At 39.5% G+C, this 24,128-nt stretch overlaps 1 protein-coding gene across 1 annotated transcript in view; it reads left to right on the top strand.

Annotated features, from left to right (window-relative positions):
- Positions 1-24,128, top strand: part of cacna2d3a (calcium channel, voltage-dependent, alpha 2/delta subunit 3a) — a 136,261-nt gene that overhangs the window by 64,752 nt on the left and 47,381 nt on the right. Inside the window, exons 5-10 of the mRNA XM_082518383.1 lie at positions 4,315-4,477; positions 9,660-9,791; positions 11,018-11,229; positions 12,211-12,285; positions 17,736-17,825; positions 18,431-18,544. Coding sequence (XP_082374509.1) covers positions 4,315-4,477; positions 9,660-9,791; positions 11,018-11,229; positions 12,211-12,285; positions 17,736-17,825; positions 18,431-18,544 — 786 coding nt within the window. The remainder of the gene's footprint in view (positions 1-4,314; positions 4,478-9,659; positions 9,792-11,017; positions 11,230-12,210; positions 12,286-17,735; positions 17,826-18,430; positions 18,545-24,128) is intronic.

Raw genomic sequence — 24,128 nt, 5'->3', positions numbered from 1 at the left:
AGCTAGTTCAAATAAGGCAAAGGTATTCTAAAACCCCAAATCTTTTTATTCGATTCCATTACTCAAGGCAAGGCAAGTTTATTTATATAGCACAATTCAACAGCAAGATCATTCAAAGAGCTTTACAGGGACATTAAAAAACTAAAACAAATAAAAAGCATGATTTAAAATGGAAAAAACAAACAAAAAACACGAGATAAAATCAGTAGTTAAAATGTAAGTTTTGAAATTTTAACTTAAAAGTAAAACAGTGTGGATTTGGTGCTTTATTCCAATATAGCTGAGAACAGCTGAGTCTTCAAGCTGGATTTAAATAAACTGAGTGTTTCAGCTGATCGGAGGCTTTCTGGGAGTTTGGAGCATAAAAGCTGAATGCAGCTTCTCCATGTCTGGTTCTGACTCTGGGAACTGATAAACTAAACTCACTAACTCACTAAACTAAAAAAACAACTCTGATGTCTTTATATTTTAATCATAATAATAGTAATAATGCTAATTTGTATTTTACAACAGGTGGACTTTTTAAAAAAATCCCACCTGTTGTACAGGCAGGGAATGAACAGGCAGATGGGAGGGATATTAGTCTGTGACAACCTGGAAGTGCAACAGTTTCCCCACAGATATCCCTGATGATACAAGCCAAGTCACATAAATGCAGAAGGGAGCCAATGGGAGCTGAACACCAGGAAGAGACAGAAGGTGGTGAGGAATGCACAACAAGCTAACAATGGGAAATAAGAAGCAGCCTGAGCAGGAACACAAAAGGGGAAAATTGAGTTGAGAGGCAGAAAAGCAAGTAAATGAGAGAGAAACGGTGCAAAAGACAGAGTGAAGACACAATGGAGCTTTACCTTAAGCACGTGCAGTCACTTTAGCTTCTATGTGCCAGATATTAGTGTGTGCATCTATGGGCTGTGTACATGAAACTCCCGTTTTGTTAGTATTGGCCTTAAATGCTCAACATGTTAAGTAGAGATCAAGTCTGCTGTGAAGTGGGTTTTACAAGCTCCTCTGCAATGATATCCTACTCAATGTTTAACTCCCCCTAGCTTAATTTTGCTTGTTGCTTTATTAACACAAAACTGTTAAATGATTTAATATAATAATGTTAGAATATTATATTATATTATCTTTTACAGTGTTCACAGCAGTTTTGCTTTGCCAGGATCAACAATAAGTAATGCAAATTTAAAACATGTGAAAAATGATTTAAATGAAGACTTGATTGAATATTTAACAGCCACAAATGCAACAGTTGTAATTTTCATTACTGCCATTCACACAGTCTTTGTGCAATGCATGTATTTCTTCTGGAGAATCAGAATCAGAAACTTTATTGTCATTGTCATGAGAACAACGAAATGAAGAATGGTCCCCGATCATTGCATCATCCCTAGCAATATCAAAATATAAATAAAACAATAAAATTCAATAAATAAAATAGATAGAATACTTAAAATACTAATAAGATATAACAGTAAAACATTCACATACATTCCCACACACATGCTTCAGGCCATGCATAGATTAACACAAGAGTGGCGTGATGGACATTTTTTTGTAGTATTCAGATGTGTTATTGCAGTTGGATAACAGCTGTGTTTGAGTCTATTAGTCCTTGCTCTGATTGCCCTGTACCGTCTGCCTGAGGGCAACAGTTCGAACAGGGCGTGGCCAGGATGTGAGGTGTCTTTTATGATGCCTTTTTAAAACAGTGGGCGTTGTGTAGAACTTCCAGTGTGGGGAGAGGGCAGCCAGTGATCTTTTGGGCGGTGTTAATGATCCCTTGGAGTGCTTTCCTCTGAGCCCCTGTGCAGCTAGTGTACCAGATGCATATGCAGTAAGTTAGAACACTCTCAATGGTGGCTCTGTAGAAGGACACCAGCAGTCTCTGTGTGATGTTATTCCTCCTGAGAATTCTCAGGAAGTACAGTCTCTGTTGGGCCTTTTCCAGCAGCTCGGAGGTGTTCACACTCCAGGAAAGGTTCTCCTCCTCCTGGAGCTCGACTCTGAGAGGTTTAAGTACAGTTGTGCTGTGTCCGAGGAACTCAGACCTTCTTTACCAGTGGATAAAGGTACAGTTAGGTCAAGTACAATCAAAAAAAATTAATTAATAAAAAATCTTGCTGTCATTTACAATCACACCTGATTTCTCGATTTCTGATTTGAGGGAGATTCTGAGTTCCAGATCAAGTGGTATTGTAGACAAGATATATATTCTAATACATTATTGGAATGACATATAGCTGTGAACACAGGCTAACGTATCATTCACAGTTCTGCACATATCTATTTTTAATATTTTCTATTTGTCCCTCTCAGCAGCTTCATCTCGTCTCCTTTCCTGATTTTGTTCTATAATTATCATTAAGCAGTGAAAATTTATCCTGTTTCACTGCATTTGTATTTGTTAACAGCCTGTTTGTTTCATGGTTACAGGCTTAAAGAAAACCCTTTAAAATATCCTCGCACTTCCTTCTATCTTTAAAGGCACATTTTGAAGTGATTCCCCAAAGCAAGACAGACATGAAAATGCTGGTGTCAGAGTCAGCTCATTTAAATCCTGTTCATTTTGTTGGACTGGAAAACACAGGTACCAAACTGGTTGTAGAAAATAGATGATATTCCAAACATCATAAAGGTCAATGTGCCTACGATTTCTTTTTACAAGTCAAGTCCCCAACATTAGTGAGTTGCATACTAATGTGCTTGTACTGTAAGTAAATGCTTACGGATGCAATCTCATGCAGTGGCTGATGTTATAATGTTGTGTTTCTTTAATCTGCTCGCTGCTCCGTATGCTTTGGTCATTTCATCTTTTTTTTCCCTCTTATGCTAAAATGCTTGGCCTGATCTTTTTGTGTTCATGCAGGAATAGAAAGATTCAGGTAAAAGCCTAAAAATATGGAACAGAATATGCAACACTGATCTCACCTTGAAATGGCAGTGTTCCCCTTGATAAAAGGCTAATAAGTCTAATCAGGCCTGATTAATTACACCGATAGGCACTGTTGTTGCCAGCCTAATTGATGGCTTTATCTGTGTTTTGCTCTGTGCTGAAGGGATGATGGTGCTTCACAGAGACGCTAGAAAGATTTAGTCCAAATGAAGGTTATTGGTGCCAGAATAGAGAACTGGGTTGATGGGGCAAAGGGGTTCCTCCGTCCCATGTAGAAAAGGGCCTACTGAGGTACGTTGTAGGTCTATGGGCTAAGTGCTTGCCTCCATACAGACTGACTCTTTACTTCAGTCTGCTGTCTTTTCAGTTACAGCTCATGCCTCAGGAAGTCCAGAGAGTGTCTGTGCCCCTCTGAATGATAGCACATGTACGGAGGCTTTGTATTAGACTTGAGGGAACGGCTTTTCATTTTTGTCAAGAGCCCTTTTCAGACCTTATTCTGTTTGATTACAAGAGAAATCATTGTGACTGTGAGCCATGTAATCGCCACTGCACACCTGCCCAGGGGAGTGTTGCTGCTGCTGCTGAGAATAAACACAAAGTAAAGGATGTAGATGTTTCAATTCAAGTAAGAAAGAAATTAAGCAGAGCTTAAAAGCACTTGTTAGGACCCACATATTTGTAATCATTTTGAAGAAAACTGTATTTTGTTTAAATTAAATGTAGGGGTGGTGGTTTGAATGTCAAAATCAATGTGGCATCACTTGGGAGTTTTTGGCCACACTTGTAAATAATCCTGAAAAGGATAAGAGGAAGAGGATGGATGACATTTGTTTTATTTGGGCACAGTTTCACAACTAAAGACTGTTTTTATATCAAAAATAGTGTCAAGTCATGAAGAACATTTAAACATGCTGCTTTCAGCTTTTTGTTCCTCTGTATGTGTCTGTATAGTTTATTTCCATGTAAACACTGAGATGTTTTTCGCTTGCTTCACTGTGTTCATCTGATTGTTGTCTTTTGTTCTGCTTTAACTGTAGCCTTTGCAGGCATTGCCCTGCATGGCATCTCAGACTTAAGAGCCTTTGGGATGCTGGGAGTCATGTGCTCTATATTTATCCAGCTTTATGATTTATTAATAGTCTCCCCAGTATGCGCAGTACTAAAAATACACCAGGGCCAGAACATCTAGCTAGAAAGGGAGTGTTCAGAGGTTTGAGGAGAGATCTGTCCACTCAGCAGCTTTCCACTGTAACAACATGCACGTCTGGGATCATCCAAGGATTCAGGTTACCACAGTACGCAATATCGACTCTGTGTGGCAGCTTCAGGGACTGTTTAGCTGTGTTGTGTATGTTATGTTGTGTGTGTGCCTTGTTTTATGTCTGTTTCTCTCTCTTTCTGTCTCTTTCTAGTATGAATACTTTAATGCAGTGCTGATCAATGAGGTGGATGAGGAGGGGAACAGTGTAGAGCTGGGAGGGGAATTTATCCTGCAACCCAATGACCATTTTAACAACTTGTCAGTCAACCTCAACCTCAGCGTGGTGCAAGTCCCCACCAACATGTACAACAAAGGTACGTTCACGACCCCCAATGTAAAGTAAAAGTGCTTCAAAATGCATGTGCACAATACTGGCTTGGTTTAACCCTTAAATGGGTGAGAAAAGATATGTGGCAACTAAATGGACATCAAAATTGGCCTCCCCATGACTCAGGGTGTAGAACCACATGGATTTCTCCCAGCCAATCAGCAAAGATCAGGTTATGTGACAGTGACACAATTGCATCTGTCCAATCAGTAATGGCCTGGAGCATTTCAGACATCAGTGTTGTTTTACAATTTGAGATACTAGGTTTTTCGCCCCTACCTACTCTCACACCTGTGGTCCTAACATCAGAACAAGCTGTGGTATGTGGATGAAACCCATGTTTTTATAGTCAAAGGAGCTTGCAAAGAAAAGCGTCTGGACTTCTTTAAGTTGAAGACGTTTCACCTCTCATCCGAGAAGCTTCTTCAGTTCTAAGGTCAAATGGTGGAGAGTCCCAGATATAAACCTAGTGGACAAAAAGACAAAAACATGGCAAGTCCAGACGCTTTTCTTTGCAAGCTCCTTTGACTACGATGACCTGGATGACTGAGAACCTTCACAGACACCATGTTTTTATAGTTCAGCAGTTAATCTACATGTTGAGATCACTTTTCTTGTTGTTGTTGTGTCACAGAAACGACTAAAAACACTGGTCTAAAAATGTGGAATCAGAAACACAGTTGGTGTGTGAGCTGATGCACATGTCCGGAGGCAGATTTGAATTCATTAACTTTAACTATTTGGATCATCCCTGCCACACACTGACTTAATTAGCAGTTAAATAATTAGACTTCCACTACCACAACTCGAGAAGTCATGGCCTTGTACAAGGCTCAGCGGACAGCGTGAATGTCATGTCAACTTAACCAAGCTAACAGAGGCAAAGAAATTATAGGGCGAGAGCGAGAAGGGAAGAGGGAGACGTAAATGAGAAAGAAAGTAGGTTAAGTCAGACTGATGGAAGGTCTGAGCAACAGATTAATTGCAGCTAGGTGGAAAAAAGAGAGGAAGGAAGTGAGAGTGACAGGAGGTGAATGAATGAAATGAAATGAATGAAAGTGCTAGGAGCTGGGGTTGGCAGGCTTGTAGGCTGATACAGCGAGAGCAAAAGTAATTTTGATTTGATTCACAGGCAAATGAGTAGAGTTACACACACACATTCATACAAGCTAATACACACACGCAGCTTTAAAGATTTTACTTTTGCGAGATTTGTTCGTGAGTAGCAATAACTTCAGCTTATTAGCTGGAACTTCAGGGAGCTTTTCAAGATCTCAAGCCTCACTTTTCTGTTAAAAGACATTTACGTCTCTTTTATATGTCCTTAGAGTAAGAAAATGTATGTGTACAATTATTTAAAGCATTTGCAACCATTTTTGCAATAAATTTTAATTTTGTGACAATTTCATGTGCATGTCTTTAATGCTGGATTTGCACTTTTTATGTTTAATGTTACAGGATGCTAGCTAGCACTATATTTTTTTACAAGTACCACGATCTTACAGAAAGGGGGCTCGCAGGTGTTCAGACAGAAAATAGCCCTGTGCTGGAAAACACAAGGTGCTATATCAGGGCAGGTTTGGGCTACAGGTGCAACTGAGAGGATGAAAAATGATCCAAGAAGGCCAGTTTTAGTAGCAAATCTAAGGTTTGAAGGGTCATCTGATGCTATTGCACTGCGCAGTGTTTCGGGTCATTGTAATGCAAGTTTTTAGAACTTTTAAAAAATCTTTAGCAGGCAGTCTAACAATCTTACTAAAATCTGAAGGTAATCTTTCAATAATCTTTTCTTCAGTATATTAAATTGATAATGATTCTGAGCAAAGTTCTGGGATGAAAAAGCAGTTTTTCCCACACAGTCAATCGCAGTCATCTCAACCTGTTCGTAATGCTGCTGAAGAGCTGTTTGTAGCCTCTGTACTTCATAAATTGTTTGGCATCAGCTGTGATGAATCGCAGTTTAGGTCCATGGCAGCAGAGAGCTCTCCCCCTCTCCAGAAATTAATCGCAAAAGGAGCTCGCCACTTTCAAACATCCATCTTTCAAAAATATATCTCACACAGTCATTTTTATGATGCTGAATGACAGAAACGTGACATGGAAAAGTAAACCTATGCACACATTTAAAGGGGGTCACAACAGTCCACGTATGTAAATCCAGTACGTATATTCATACATACACAGAGCAAATGCTTTTCCAATTCTCTCCCTTCATGGTTTCTTACTCGTGATATTTAGCTTTCCTCCTTGATCAGTGGACGTAACCTAATAACATGAATGATGACAATAACCTGAATCGTGTGATTCAGGATAATAAAAGTAATATTTGTGCACATGAACATGTATATATAGTGTACAATGCTGTAATGATCGTGGCAGCTTCTTAGACTGAAGTGGAGTACATTAGCTGAGATGAATTTAAATGACAGCTAATGGGGAAGTAGAGCCCATACTTCCTTCCTCATCATGAGCTGAGATTGTAATAGACACTCAAACTGCACCAGAAGTGACTATTGTTGTGTAAATATGGGCTGGATCAAATCCAGCCTCCTCTCAACTCCACTTCATAGAGGTGGATGGGTGTTTACTATCAAGAGAGGGCTTTAGTGTGCTAGCTTCCAGAGGAATAATTCAATCATGGCTTATTGGCATGACTGTTGACAGCAGAACAATGCTGGCAGCATAGACAATGATGGGGAATCTGTTATCTGCTTTTCTTTCTCTTTGTCCATTAGGTACTTGTCTGTCTGTCTCCCAGTAATTTTCTAGCTCTTTCTAGCTGCCTTCCTGTCTTTTTTATTGCAGTCTAAAGGGTATATTTTGTGTCTGTCCTGCCACACACTTGTGTCTGTCTGTCTGTGCATCCTGTTCTGCTCCCATCTTCCTCGCCCCGCTTCTGAACCAAGTAATAACCAGCTATAATAAGCTTGTCTGTCTGGTCTCTAACCAGTACATTCATAACGCTCTCAGCCTGCAAATTGAAAAGAAGGTTTAGTAATTGGATTTGCCATTTGGACAGAATTATAAGCAAATACTATTGCACATAATGTATGCAGTGTATAGCTGCACATGGTTATTGTGGAAGACGTGCAATGAATAAGCCCACATTTCCAGTTTTAGCAGCTTGATGCAATATTTAGCTTGAAGTTCATAGCTGTCTCTGTTTGTCTGTCTATCTATTGGCACCAATATAGTAACCCTTATGTTGTCTTAAATTGGTCATTTTTTCTTTTGGGTTTTTAATTGCCAAGCTGAGTTTAATTGTAGCATGATATTTATAGAATAGATATCACTAAGCCTATAACTGTAAGCATAAATTCAGGATGCAGTAACTACTGGTTTGTAAATTACTGCAAATGTATTAAAAAAAGTTATTTTGAAAAGATAAATGTTAAATAATAGCAGTAAGGTTTTACACATCAACATAACATCAAATCATCTGGTCCCCAGCAACCTCAGAATAACTGCAAAACAGGACATATTACACCATGTCATTATTTATTTAACAAATATTAAGACAATGATTGAGGAGCAGTGTGTGAAAGACTAAGTATACCCTCACTATGTCCATAGGAATTAAGAGGAGCAGCCAAGTGAGGCTAATCAGATGCATTTGACTACCAAGTGTGAGCACCTCTATAAAGCAGAGGCTGTGGCAGCTTATAGATGAATCTAAATGTGTTGCAAAAATGTAAACTTGTATTTTGACATTTCCAGAGCATTCGGGGTTGTGTGAACATAATGCCAAAAAGGAAAGTCATCAGCAATGCTGAATGCTCCGCATCAGCCTGAAAAGGGTTACAAGACCATTTCCAAAACATATTAAATCCATCATCCAACTACGAGAAAGCTTATTCACAAGTGGAAAATGTTGAAGGCAGGAGTGGAGGTCCAGGCAAATTCACCCCAAGGTCAGGTCGTTCAATGTTCAGAAAAACCGCAAAACACCCCTCAGACTCTGCAGGCATCAGTTAGCGTGTTAAATGTTAAAGTTAGAGACAGAATGGACAGAAAAGGAGTGAGTTGTTTTGAAGGGCTGCCAGGAGAAAGCCTCTTCTCTCTGAAAAGAACATTGCAGCACAGCTTAGATGGCCAGTGTGCATCTGAACAGACCACAAGACGTCTGGAACAATGTTCAGACAAGACAAGTGTCAAACACAGCATGTCAACATAAACATCTCACACCAGCTGTAAAACAGGGCGACAGAGAAGTTAAGCTTTGGCCCTTTTTTGCAATCACAGAAACTGGTCACTTTGCAGTCATTGAGTCAGCCATGAACTCCTGTGTATCAAGGTCATACTAAAGTATAAACACTCTATACTAAAGTGTTGCTGCCTGTCTGACAATTAAAGCTTGGCTGAAACTGGGTCACACACCAGGACACAAGCGCAGCAGCAAATCTACAACAGAATGAAAAAAGAAAAGAGGTGACAAGTCAAAGTCGAGTATTCAGCTTCACTGAAATGCTCTAGTGGGACCTTAAAAGAGCTGTGCAAGAACCATTGCCTACAAATCTTAATGAACTGAAGCAACGTTGTAAAGAAGAGTGAGACAAACTTGCTCCACAACAATGTGAGAAAGTCAGACAGAAAACAATTCAGTTGAGTTACGCCTGCTGACCGTGGCTCTACAGAATTATGGAGTTTACTTCCGTTTACACACTGCTTCTACATTTGGACTTTTTGTTAAATAAATAATAGCATTTTGCTGTTCATCTGTGGTTGTACTCACCTTTCTTGTAAGACCTGCTTAGAGTTTTTTAATGTCCTGATACATAAAACTTGAAAAGAGGTGTACTTTCTTTTTACCATGACTATATATATAATTATTGTACTTTTTATGGGTTAAAATTCAGCAGTCTCCTCTATCCTGCCTCTTTTTCATCCTTTTAATATTGTTTCTCTTCTCTCATTTTTCACTCTGTTTTTCTGCTAACTGCTTTTCTTGAATCTCTCTGAAATGAATAATGCCTGGTAGCAGCCTGTGGACGTGCAGCGTGTGATATGATATGACTGAATGAGCAGGCACCAGAGAATATATGCTCCAACCTCCTAGACTGCAAATATATATATATATATATATATATATATATATATATATATATATTTATATTTAACGTTTTTTCCTCCCTTCAATGTTTGTCTGCCTCTCCATTTTTCTCACTCAGACTCCGCCATTGTCAATGGAGTGTACTGGTCTGAGGCCTTGAACAAAGTGTTTGTGGATAACTTTGAGAGAGACCCATCACTCATATGGCAGTACTTTGGCAGTGCCAAAGGCTTTTTCAGGCAGTACCCAGGTAAGTGTGTGTTTGTTGTAAGGATGGATGTGATCTGGGGATGACTGTCTGTGTTTTTGTAATTAAGTAGTCGTCTTTATGAAGCAGAAATGGGAATGTTCAGTAACTGAGAGCAGGAGAATGGAGGTTAGCAATGAGCTAGAGGGGAGCAGAAATGCAGAACAGTGGAAGTTTGCCGAGATTAGACTCTGTGTAAAGAAAATAAGAAAAAAATATAAAAACATTTGACACAGGTGAGGTGGCGTAAATATTTTTATAGGAGAAGCATTATCAAAAAGGGGGATAGATGTTATATTTAGCATTGAATATGATGAAATCCACAGAAAGTGTTTTACTTTTCTGTTCTTAACTTTTTACTTTTTTAACTGTAAATTTAAAAAAAGAAAATTTTAAATGTTCAGTGTTACCTGTTGAATTTTACGCGGTTATCATACCTCAGCTGTCCGCTGAAAGCATCTGACCTCAGTTCCCCCAAAGTCATTACTGCATTAATCAATTCTATGCTTAAATAACCCATCAAATCATATTTTCTGTCAACTGGAAAAAAGCCCAAAACAAAACATGAAAATACCCTGCAGTGTGTTCTGTGGAGTGTTTTTAGTCAGAACAGTCACTCTGCACTAAGGTGCTAAAGGGACTGCCAATTGTGCAACATAAGTTAAAAAAAAAGATGTTTTAACCTCCTAGGACCTGCGTCCACATACGTGGACATCACATTTTGAGTTATTTGAGTTATTTAGACCAAAATACTCAATTTTGCTCTACATGGGCCTGATATCCACTTACGAGGACATTATACTGCTGCTGTTCTATCGATATTTTAAACGAATATCCTCATAAGTGGCTCTGATTTTTCTCAGAAACAAAAACTAGATAAAAAAAAATTTTTTTTAGTAATTCTTCGTTTTTACATTCATCAGGTCCCAATCAGCCCAAATATCAAAGAGAAATGAAAAATGCATGCCGGTTCGGGTCTTAGGAGGTTAATATAAAATAATTTCTACATAGCAGGATACTGTGAGGGCAAATGTATTTTTAAAGCAACGATACATTCAACTGTGATAGAGAAAGAGTATGTTTTGGTACAAAATCCCAAAGGTTGCTTAAAGAAATGACTTCTTGGCCCACCTTTTTTTTATCACTTAGCTTAGATAGGTAACTTTTCTTAGTACTCCAGTACTTTAGCATCTCTTTGTGCATCTATTTGATTTGTGGCATTCTTAAAGGAATCAAATGGAAGCCAGATGAGCATGGAGTTATTGCTTTTGACTGTCGAAACCGGAAATGGTACATCCAGGCTGCCACCTCTCCAAAGGACGTGGTGATCCTGGTGGATGTAAGTGGCAGCATGAAAGGCCTGAGACTGACTATCGCCAGGCAGACGGTTTCCTCCATACTGGACACTCTTGGAGATGACGATTTTTTTAACATCATCGCTGTAAGTCTGCACAGTCGAGAACATTGTTAGACTCGGATAGGTGCGCAAATGTATTCACAAAAACAAACAAAAAAACCCCAGAGACCCACATCTTTCCTTCTCAGATCAGAGGAAATGCTGGAACGAATCAGCTTTCTCTGCTGTCATGCTCACAACCAATTAACAGTCAGCTGAATGGAGATTTAAAATGCAAAAGAGGCAGTTGTGATTGGATCCAGCCTCAGGCACCTAAAATATTGTTATCGTATTTCAGCGTGATGCAACTCTGCAAGTGTGTGTATGACCGTGCGTGTGTGTCTGATGTGATTTCACATCAAAACATTTCCACAGTCACTTTCAGTCGCTTTCCTCACTGAGCAAAGTTTTCATTATCATTTAATATCCTAATCATGTTGAAAACTCTTCTTTTGAAAAATAGAGAAAAAGAGGATTTGACAATCAGGCAGAAACACATTGTTTCCCCAGACTCTCTCTAAAAGGATATGTCATTTTGACTTATGTGTTTCCTCTTTTTGTTTGTTATTTATTACTGTGTCACTTTTACGGTGTTGCACACATTCTAAAATGGAAATAGTATTATTTTGTCTAAAGTATTTGCAGAGGTGGAACAAATTATGTGTATGCTCATGCAGCGAGATTTGGATATGTGGGGCAAAATGTCTACACATCCAAAGAAGTAAAACTAAAAGAAACATATTCACACACACACATATGCACATAAACTGAAAAGGGCAAAGTTACTTGCTTTGGAAGAATGCACTATCACTGCCTTTCTTAGTCTAATTTGAGCTGTTTTTAAGGCATTGAATGGTAGGCAGGTATCATAAGGGTTATTCTGTGCAGTGTAATGTGCAGTTTTACCCAGATGAGTAGTTTTTAGCATCTTCACACTGCTTTTTTCATGGTAGATTAAACAGCTCTTTTTGAATGCTGGGTTCAAAGTAATGAACATTAATACTTTGTACCTGTGTAATTCTCCAGTACAATGAGGAATTGCACTACGTGGAACCGTGCCTGAATGGAACTCTGGTCCAAGCAGATGTCACCAATAAAGATGTAAGTATCTCCTAATGTTACAGACACATTCAGGTCCGAGTCCATAATTACACCAGCCTGGTTTGAGGATTTAAGTGTAACGCTTTCTAAATAGACTGAGACTTTTATTATTTTTCTTTAGGGCCAAAACAACTATTCCAGTCATTTCTTAGTTCAGCTGCTGGAAGTTACTCTTATAATTTGCTCAGTGCAATTTTAGAGTCAAGAGGACTTTAGTCTTGAGGTGACGTTTGTGTGTCCTAACGATAGGAAATATTCTAATATTCTATAATCCGAGCGAGAGATGGTAGCAATAGGAATTATCAATATCACTTATCTGTTTGATTCCTTATTGAGCTCTTATCGATTCTCATTCTCATTCTTATTGCTCCGCTTTGAGAGTCACCACCATCTCTAACCAGCATTTTACAGACATTACATTCATGCAAATGAATTGTATACTGTGTGCTCTAACGTTTGTGTATTGTGGAGAGAGCTTTCCCTTCTTTATTGTGATCGGTGTTGGGGTACTTACTCAAAAAAAGTAATGTATTACTAATACCATCATATTATTTAGGTATGAACAAAAAGCCGACAACACAAAACAAAGATGCCAACCAGCACACATACTTTAAAATGATTCTAATGTAGAACCATGAAAAGGTCGAAACTGAGGCTCATCAGTTTATTACCTGTTGAAGTTCAGGGTCGGCTGCTGGGAAGGCGTCTGTATTCACTCAGCTTTAGCGCCTCTCTGGGTTCTTGGCTAGCTTAGTGTTAGCATGCTAGCTGTGGGTGCAAGTGCTTGCAAAGAGCTAAGTTATGTTAGCAGTATATTGCAGTTGTTTCTGTCCTGGATGCAGCTTGCAAACTAGAGCAGGGCGACATGGCCAAAAATATTTATCACGATATATATTTGAAAATTTGCGATAACGATATAACTGACGATATAATTGATGCGAGACAAAATACAACTCCACAACATTACTAGCGCAAAAAGACAACCTTCCATTTATTTTCACGTAAACAAGAAGCTGGTTTTTATGTACATTAAAGCTTTATAAAAATGTAACAGTGCAAATGCAAATTCCTTGCTGAAAGTTTAACCAAAAGGCATTTCCAGTAGAAATGGGCTGACATATCCTGAGCATAACCATGTATAATATCCACTGAAGTTAAAAAGAGGTGCTTTGCAACATTAAACTGCAGTGTGCAGTACGTATTTTTCGGACCATAAGGTGCACGGGATTATAAGGCACATTAAGCGAAACAAAGCAGTCAGATAAATCAAACTTTATTAAACTCATTCTTCTTGCTTCCTCCACTTCTGTACCATTGATTCATTAATGTTGAATTCTCTGGCAGCTGCTCTATTCCCATGTTGCTGCAGTATATTAATGACTAACCTCGTATTGTGGATGGATTATCTCAGTTGTTCTCCTGACTGAAGTTTGGTCCGTTTACAGCATCCTGCCATGCGATTGCATTTGTCTCTAACCATGAAGAACCTTCACGTTAACTTTTATAAGTGGAAAAGTGTTAGTGTTCGTCCTCCAGCTTCACTGTTTATGTTATGCTAACATAGCTGTGTCGCTAGCGATCACGTAGCACATCATTATATACCAGCTAGCCCAACTTCAGTAACCCTACAAACGTCACTGCTGTTTAGTTTCCTGTCTTCATTTATGTTGGAAGTGATAGCAGAGCTGTACGTTTGATTTTTTTCAGAAATCTCTCAGTCAGAACATGCTATATCATGCTTAGGTAACTAGCGAAACTAGCGAGCTAACTTCTGCTAGCTTCCTGCTAACTTCTAACTCCGTTAAATGTAATAACTTTTGTTTTCATGGATGCCTGGAAGTTAAACTTTATAGTTACACCTGGTAAAGCAGCAATGCTGATCGTTTTATTAAAGATGAAAGAATTTAGACAGTTTTTAACTCTAAGTGATGCTGCAGTGTTGTTTGACCTGAAGCATACGGAGTTTAGGACCCAGATTACTCCCAGATTTAAGAGCATCTTAGTCCGACAAATACGACAATAACGACGGCCGCTTGCATGTTCTGCAAAAAAATGTGCTTTGTTGTGTATCTGACGGACAAACACCAAACCAGTTCCACATCACTGAAGTTGCACCATTTTTACAAACCAATTCTGGTTCATCTGTTTCACTCAACAATCGGCCATGTGCGTATGAAAACAAAGGCATTGCGCATGCGCGTTTTACTCCCATTCTATCGCGATATTTCATTTTCCTATCGTTGCCTAACATTATACCGGTATTACCGTGAACGGTATAATATGGCCCAGCCCTATTGCAAACCAATTTGCTCTTGTTCTTTTGTGCAAAAAAATAAAAGTAATGTCCATATCCATGTTATTAGTCCTTTATTTATCCAGGTTTAAAATCTCATTGAGATTAAAAATCTCATTTCCAAGAGAGACCTGGCATCATGGCAACAAAAGTAAAATGTTGTAGACTGCACCACTGCTTTCCTCCTCTAGAACACAAACGGACAGCTGATTGTAGCACAAGTGCAAGTGGAACTGATAGGCAGGCAGACTAACAATTCCAAGGATTTTAAATACTGGTTACTTACAAGAACCATTTCTCGATTCCCAGTCGTAGCAAAAAGGAGCGTGTTCATGTTAGGAGAGGTCCAACAATGGACCTCTGAGAAAATTCACATGCAAGTTTTCCTTATTCAGATTCATAATTACAAAGTTACCTGAAATGGTCTCTGTCTTATAAATATGCTCTGAACTTCAGCACAGCTAGAATATGAGAACTGCACTCTAACTGTAAATTTAACATAAACTTACAATGACCATGGGCTTGCTTAAAGCTATGTATGTGATGTGCTAATCAGATTGGTGTAGTGAGACTAGCGCGAAGGAGTCCGGTGCTAGAGAAGTACAGTGTTTATTCATTGGAGTGCATTATGTTTGCATAATAATGTCAACATGGTGCAGTTCCTGCTATTATTGAGGCATGATTCCCCTCGTCATCTCTGAGACTCTGATTTATGCAGCATAGACTGCATCAAAAATCTGGTCTCCCCTAAAACCGTTAAAGGTTCGTTTCAAAAATTCAGTTGACTTCTATTCTTACATTCTCAAAGTCTTTTGACACAGCTGTTTTCTAGCAAATACACTGACTGCCTTCCATGCACTACATGAAAGTAGTGGGTTTGTTTAAGTTAGTTTCTGTTTACTTTGTAGTGAGTGTACACTTATGCATATGGATTAGCACTGTGTGTTTAATTTCAGAATGTAGTTTACTGTTGCCTGAGTCAGCCAGCTGAGAGGGGAAGGCAGTCTGCAGCAGTAGATAAGGCTAATGTCTTCTGTTTCAGCTGAGGGCAAGAAGTAGTCGTCACTCTGGAGATTTAAACATTCTGATCTGACGTTCGAAAATATGTTTTTTCACGCCCAACGTGAAATGTTGGGGCAAAAACCCACATTAAGTTTTCATGTGACACACATGAATATGACTACATTAATAGTATTTATTTGTCCATATGCATGTCAACGGGTGTGTAAATATGTGGAGGTCATTCATGTCTTGTTGTCATTCACATGTGCAGTAGTTTTACTCTAAAGAGATATTTTAAAGAGATGATCTCTAACGTCATCTCTTTTGGACTTTGTACAAATAGAAACATGTTTGACTTACGCTGGAATCTGAAGCACTGATTGTTTGCTATCTGAAACAGACTGAACTTAGGATTTAAATGACTCTTGTGAGCAGAAATCTTTTTTTCTTGTGTTTAGTAAGAGAAAACTTTCAAACTATTGCTTTGAGCAGCGCCTGTTGATTTATTTCTGAAACAGACCCGTTTGACTCGCTTCTTCAAGCATTGCTCTTCGTTGTTCAACAACGGCCCTTTTTTGTGCAGGTATCGGATTTGCATCTGTCCTCACGTTGATTTAAATAACTTATCATAGCAATCAAAAGCTTTGGCTTAGCAAGCTGCAAAATTGAGATATTTTGGTTAATCATTAAAATGTCCTTGTACCCTGGCTTCTTTCATTTCACTGATACGATCGCTTTTAAGAATCAAAGGTGTCTGAAGGATTGAAGAAGTTTGATGTGCAATGCACATTTCTGAGCCTTTTGGTGCAGACAAAAGGTTGGGAACATTAAGCATTGCATTCACACTGACACACACATTTTCAATCTGCCACTTTAGTACACTGCTGTGCCAGGAATTGAACATGGCCCGCTGTGCTGAGAAAAATCACTTCAATCTTAGCTCACAAGCACACTTGCAAGCAATAGGTAAAGTTTGCTATGCTCCAGGGTACAGCCTTTTTTATCCACATCCATGGATAGCTTATCTTTTTGCCGATTGAAACAGCAGAAGTTGGTTTTGTATACACATTTATCTGTACATTGCACTTGCATTATATGTGTGTGTGTGGGTGTGTGTGCTTGCTCCCAAGAGGGCAAAGCTCTGAAATGGCCTTATGTTTCTTATGACCCCCCCACTGTGTACCAAGAGACTTTGGTCCTCCCATGAGTAAGGAACAAAAGACAGGAAAAGATGACGATAGTGGTAGAAAAAAGGGAGCAGGGGGTGTAGGTTTAGTCTGTTTCTAAATCATGAAACCTGGTTGCATTCATGGCTTATCATGCCTCAATTACCAGTGGCAAAACTGATATATGTAAACGGGTCAGGATGGAGAATTGGTTTTATAAAGTTGCTGGATTTAGCAAATCTCAGTAGGAAGTGTTCAAAATGGCAATTACAGGATCTAAATATCTATAAATAGATTATACTGGATAATGGGGACTGTGTGTGTGTGTGTGTGTGTGTGTGTGTGTGTGTGTGTGTGTGTGTGTGTGTGTGTGTGTGTGTGTGTGTGTGTGTGTGTGTGTGTGTGTGTGTGCATACGCCATGTATTTGTTACCCCAAGGCTGTTACAAGTAATGAGATGTGTACATGAGACCTGTTCAGTTGCTGAAAACATTAAACTCACCATGAATTGCTGGAGAAATAATGTATCCTTTGTAACGCAATCATGCCTGTGAGCAGATGCGCACACACACACAAACGCATGTATACGCACATACCCGGTGCAATAAATGACGTTGAGCTAAAAGCAAGAGAAGGGAAACTGGTCATTATGGTTTTTTCAGTCTGTATGTGAGATTTCACTTCAGTATAAGGGGGGAGTTTGCCAGATAAACTGGCTCAGGACTGAATTGAAGAGCCCATTAGACCATTGATGCAAACTCTTCACACATAAATGATGGCAAACCAAATTCAGTAAAATATTTTCTAGGATAGGAACAGTGAAAAGTAATAACTCTGCATCTTGTTCCCCTGCTTTTGTAGCTATCTCTTGCCTCTGCCTTTGTTTTTTCTTCATAAAGACCTATAATTCTGTCTCCTTTTGTGGTTTTGTCACTTTAGTTCTCTGCTTTTTTCAGCGAGATTGTAATGTTCTCAAAACCTTTTCCCCAGCATTTCCGGGAACACCTCGACAAGCTGTTTGCTCAAGGCATCGGGATGTTGGATATAGCTCTGACTGAGGCTTTCAATCTCCTCAGTGACGTAAGTAACGCACTCATGCACGATCGCGGTCATACACGCACACAGACGCACTCTTCAAACACGCATACACATCAGTTTTATGCATAAAATTAATTAGGGTTGTAATTAATAGCTAAATCAACTGATTCATGCAAAATCCAAGTAAACAAGGCACTCGATGACTCAGGTTACTGATCTGACATTTCCTAATTATGGACATGTAATTAATCAAACAGTCATCCGGACAAAGACACACAATCTAAATATCCGTATTTCAACAGCATGTATCTTTTAAAGTGTACCCTGACATGCTGCATAGTGATGCCTCGCTGTAATTTTATCTCACAGTAGCCCTTCTACCTTGCGTTCATGCATGCGTATTGAAGGCATGCTATTATAATTCCATTAACTCACTGTTACAACACAGTTAGCGTCCATGGAGAGTCTTGTGATGATACATTATAAGCTCTAATGGGAAGGAAGTGGAAGAACTGTGTGTTAATGAATGAACTGGTTACATTTACATTTGACTGGATGAGAGCTTTTTGTTCTTTGATCATCACGTAGTAACCCTCTGTTTTTCTCCTTCTTTGTCTTTCTCTGTCTGTCTGTCTCCCGATGTCTAGTTCAACGAGACTGGGAGGGGCAGTGAGTGTAGCCAGGCTATTATGTTGGTGACAGATGGGGCAGTGGATACATACGATGCCATCTTTGCCAAGTATAACTGGCCAGAGAGGAAGGTAGTGTATCAGAACACACAAGCACACACATCATATTATTCTGCAAATATGTTCCAAGACAGTCGGGGCAACTCATCTCAGTTTCCCATTATACTTTGGTCACAACGTCATGAGCATGTAACCATGTATACCAGTGTTTGATGAGAAGTGGAGAGAGGTGGGCTAATCCCTCATGTGGCTATGAATGACTTCTTAAACGCACTGTTGAGAAGAGCACAAGTCTTTCTGACCCAACGTTAAAAGGAACCCCTGAGATCTAATGTGCTTTCAAGTGCACTGTACTGCCAGACATATTTACTCGTCTGCCTTCACATCCATATGAACTTGACTGACATCCCATTCTTAATCCACACGGTTAAATATGATATATTATCCCATAACAGCTTCAGCTACAACAGCTTCAACTATTCTAGGAAGGTTTTCCGCAAGATTTCCTCGAGAATTTTTGAGGTTTGCACTCAATTCATCCTAAAGATGTCAGGACTCTTCTGCAGGCCAAGTTCTCATACACCAAACTCACAAATTGTTCCCACAAAGTTAGGAGCATGAAATTGTTCAAAATGTTTTGGTATGCTGAAGCACTAAGATTTACTCTGAGAGGCTGAACTCCGCATCATAATCCCGCCTCTGCCAAACGTTACACTTGGCTCAATGAGGTCAGACAAGGACCGTCTCTCTGTAAGTGTGATTCGTCACTCCGCACAACATCTAATTTGACGTTTGGAGGTCTGTAGTGATCGACTCTTTAGAAAGTGTCCGACCTCTGCACACTATGCACGCCAGCAGTTCACATGGTCCAACACTTCATGGCTGAGTTGCTGTTGTTCCCTATCGTTTCCACTTTGTTATAATACCACTAACAGCTGATTGTGTAATATTTAGTGTAGAGGACATTTCACAACAGGTGACATCCTATCACGGTACCACCCTGGAATTCACTGAACTCCTGAGAGCGACTTTCACAAATATTTGTAGAAGCAGTCTGGATGCCTGCTTGATCTTATTTATCTGCAGCAATGGAAGTGACTGGAACCCCTGAATTCAGTCATTTAGATGGGTGAGTGAATTGGCAATGTAGTGTACATAAATCAACAGAAAGAATGAGAAGAGCACTGTTCTACAGGGTTGGGGCAATGACTTCTAGTTATGCCAAATTATTTTGGAGATTATGTATGGGGATTTCAGGAGCAGGAATCCTCCGAACCCGCTCCTTCCGGTTGTCATCTACAGAGGTTCCCCCAGTTCTGCAAGCTGTTCATTCTCGTTTACGTGCCCACCCTCCCTCCTTGTTCTCAGTTTTCTAACTTCTTCATTTCTATGTAGCACACGGGGATCTGCCAGGCCTGGGCGCCGTCGCCAGTCCCCTTCGAGGCCTTTCCCACACCGCAGCTCAATTCATGTCAAAGCATTTACCTACTAAAGCACTGTCAAACCTAAAATGAGGACGTGGGCCCAGCTAGTAAATAACTAAATTAGAAATACAGTTGCTTGAGAAATGTTCAGTGTCTTGGTAAATCTGTCTAAAAAGACCACTAAGATCACAGTTTTTCTGTGTGGTTTTCTGTTTGTGCAGTAAATCTTTTTGACAAGCAGAGGGCATTGAGTGGATCCAGTGTGGGATCTTTTTGAAGTAACGGCCCCGTTGAAAAAGACAACACACTTTTGCTGCTGTCCTGCAGTGTTGCTGTGGTTCTTTCTGATCTGTCACGAAATGCAACCGAAGGGCAGAAAAGATGGAGGAGGAGACAAAAAAGGGTTATTCTAAGGTCTTTTCTCTCTAAAGGAAAACGTTTGAAGTATCGAATGCAATAGTACATATTCACTGTTATCACACACTGTATACAGTACACATACTGTAAAAGTGAATATGACTTCAAAGGACACAAACAGTTCCTTTACCTCAGGTAAATCCTAAATGCTTTGAGGTTGAGAGGAGAGGCCTTTGACATTAGGCAGTTAAGACATATTTTTAGTCATTTTTAACACTGACTCTGAGTAGATGTTTCTGTGTATCATTATGGATGCCTTTTAGTTACTATTAGTGCCACACTTGCACATTGTGTTTCTGCATGTCTGGTACAGTCTGTATTAAAACTGCCGAAAGCTCTCCCCCCCCCGACAGCTCAAGGCTGAACATCAGTGAGCAGAGGGGACAAGGCTGCTAGATAGTTCCATTTAGAAGAAGCCCCACTGATAATAGAAGTCTTCAGTCTCTGTCACTCTCCTCAGTCTGTCCCCCCCCACCCCCAATCTCCCACCTCCACCCACCACTGCTGTTTTTTTAATGGATTCCTTCCAACCCATCTTAGAGCTTCACCACTGTTGAGAATCGCACCAACTATACAAACAGGCTTTGGCAAGTGTGAATGCTAAAAACATGATAAATGTCTGTATTCAGACAGCATGTGTTACACAAAAAGATCATAAAGGGTTGATTACCATAAGAAAAAAACAGCCGTGATAAAAAGTCTAAAACATTTCTTCCTGTTACAGCAGCGATTATTTTCAAAGTGATTTTCTCTTAATGTTCAAACGTTAGCTTATTTTTCCTTCACATTTTTGAAGCAAAACTTACTAAAGACTTACTAAAACCAGCATCACACAAATATTCACATAACCACACCTGTAGGATGAGCGTAACCATACAAAACACCGACATGCTCTTTACATACCCTCTCATACACATGCTTATCCACTCTCCTAGCAAATCAAATCTTTTAAACACAATGCAGCACTTCCTGTGACCATACAGGACTGTGAGATGGAAATCTCAGCGTTGTTTGAAGTGCCTTTCAAAAAATGAGGGAAAAAGCCGACGGCATTGATTAGAACAATCACGAGTCCCTTGACTTAAAACACTGACAATTTTCTGTGTGTAGTGTTGCCAAACTCTATCTATTACCTGAGCCTGTAGCCTGCTGAGTTGTAAAATCCCCAGACAGCTAATTTGTGATCAAATTGTTTGGCAGGTGAACGGCCCTCGGGGACAGAAACCTGGGATGTGCCATCAGTGTATTATGTAAACTGAATACGGTGTTCCAAGCTGGAACAGATTAATGCCAGTTAAAGTTGAACACTGTGTACATGCGCTTAAAAAAAGAGTCGACTGCCCGACTGCACAAATTCCATTAATTTGTATTTGCTGATATTGCTCTAGGCTGATAGCACTATATTGCATCCAATGACGTATTGTAATCATTTCAAGATTCGTTTTTTTGTTGTTTTTGTTTTTAATTAGTGCGTCACAGTCTTGTATCCTTTGCTCTTATTTCCTTTTCAATATACTGAAAGGTCAGGCGCAGTGAATCAGATGATTTGTTATTAGGAGACTTCCACTGGATGCAAAGGGCTGCACTGAATGTGGGAGCTTGTAGTGTGGCCGTAGACATAGCTGTAGAAACTCCTCGAGAGGTGGAAACAAGGCATCCCTGCCTATTGAAAGATGCTGCGCAGAGAGCCACATGTATAAATGATATACACACTGATATGCTGTCCTACACACAACAATGACCGTGCTAGCTTTTGAGTTGTCTTTGTGCACTGCCTATACCCTATCTGTCACCACCGTTTGGCAGTGCATCACAAGGCAACATCACCCTGCATTTGCCAACATTGTGCCTCGTTTTCCTAGGCGGTTGAGCATAACTGCCTGGAGAGTGGAGATTACTCAGCACTACAGCCTAGAAAGGACAATCCTTAGGCTCTCTCGTGACCTAGACTGGTGATACCATGAGCACTCATGTGTCAGTCTCAGTGTGTCTCAGCCTCACAATTTGAATTGTGAGACGCACTCATTGCAAGTTGAAAACTAATACTAGACCGGAAAAACGAATTCCTTGGAGAAGCCTGTGAATCAATATGTAAGACTTGCTGATGAAGCTTGTTAGATCCTGTATCTGAATTAAAATAGAAGAGCAGTGCCCACACAGACTGCAAACAGAAAAGCTTCTTTGACCAAATATCTTCTGCTCAGACACATGTAGGCTTACTGAATAGTGGCCGTATACAAACCATTTCTGTTTGCATGTCTGTCTTTGTTGCAAATTTGGATTCAGGTTAAATCATCGAGTTGATCTATATGTAAAATTGGCCCGTTTTTTTCAAAGTAGCACTTTGGCAGGTCTTAGACTTTGTTAAGTACTGAACAGAAACATCAAACCCCTTTGCTTGCTTTACTTACTCTTTCAAAAAATGTGTGAATGTTCTGGAGGACAGAATCAGTCATTAAGTTAAATGCTAAATATGTAAAATATTCATACATGTACTAACTGAAATTACGTCCATATCACTGTCTATGCACACTGTATGTGTGTGCATGAATTTGCAGTATTTATATCCTGATGTGTCTGTTCTTTCGTGCATGTGCATTTTTTTCCTTGCATGTAAACTTTGTGCACTCAACTATCTTAAAGATTGCATGTCGTGGCTCAAGTTCTACAGTTTCTTCTTCTACCTCAGTTTTACCGTACTCAGCTGTAAACCTCGTCCATATTTAATAACCAGTCTGTTGCGGTTTGGCTTTCAGTGAAGTGAAACACATAATCACACAAAGAAAAGCTTACATGACACGTCTTTATCAAAGTCTTACATGGCGTTGTTCTGATTACAACAGCTGTGTTGTGTTTTCCTAACACTTTGGTAGTGTCAGTCAAATGGCTGAAGTTTGATGAATAGAGGATTATTGTGGTCTAGATAATGAGCGGTGAATGAAACAACTATGCTTATTCAGTGAAACATATTACCGTTATCAACAGACTGACATTATCTGGAAAAAAACTATTTAGAACTGTCCATGGTCAAGGTGGTAAATTTACGTATTAATTTTAAAGACTTTTTTAGTTAAAAACAATGTAATAGAGAATGCAGTGCATACATATTCCAGGAAAAGTCAATTGCATCTATACATAAATGATATTTTTGCATAAATTTTTGCAATTTTCAGACTTTCTGAGTTCCAAAATTGTATCAAATACATGTTTAAAACTCTGAGAGGTCTACGCACTCATGTGCATTCATATGCAGTACACACAGTACATGTACACACACAAACAGAAACATGCTGTCGGGGTTAAGGGAGTCAGTGGAAAATGCATATGCAATAGGCACAGCAGCTGCGCCCCCAGAGGCTTGCATCTGGTCCAATCTGGCAACAAATCTCTTTACACTCTCATACATGCACCTGCCAAATTCACCTGCTGCTGGAGCCAATGAGCCAGGGAAAAAATGGGTTTGGCACATAAGAGTAAAGAAGATTCTCCGTACTGAGCACATAAAGCTTTTTCAAATTAAAATTTGCGTTTTATCTTTTGTAATCACTGTAATTGCAGATTTTCAAAACACTCGCCTGCATTTGCTCATCCTTGATTTTTCGGTTCTTGAATAAAAAAAATAGCTGGAACTGAACATTTAAATTTAAAGGTAACACAATAAACTTTCAGGAAGCAATCATCAACTAGGAGACTTGGTAATCACTAAATGAGAAAGAATGAGTCTTTTGCCAGACGTTGACAGTGTTATCTTCTGAATGGTACCATGGCGGCCCCTATCAAATATGATTAAAATGAATGATGGGAGCTATCTGCTT

The sequence above is a fragment of the Aulonocara stuartgranti genome, assembly GCF_965226115.1.
Source record: "Aulonocara stuartgranti genome assembly, chromosome: 20".
NCBI classification, from domain to species: domain Eukaryota; kingdom Metazoa; phylum Chordata; class Actinopteri; order Cichliformes; family Cichlidae; genus Aulonocara; species Aulonocara stuartgranti.
The sequence above is the reverse complement of the archived record's forward strand: the minus strand, read 5'-3'. Positions and strand labels throughout refer to the sequence as shown.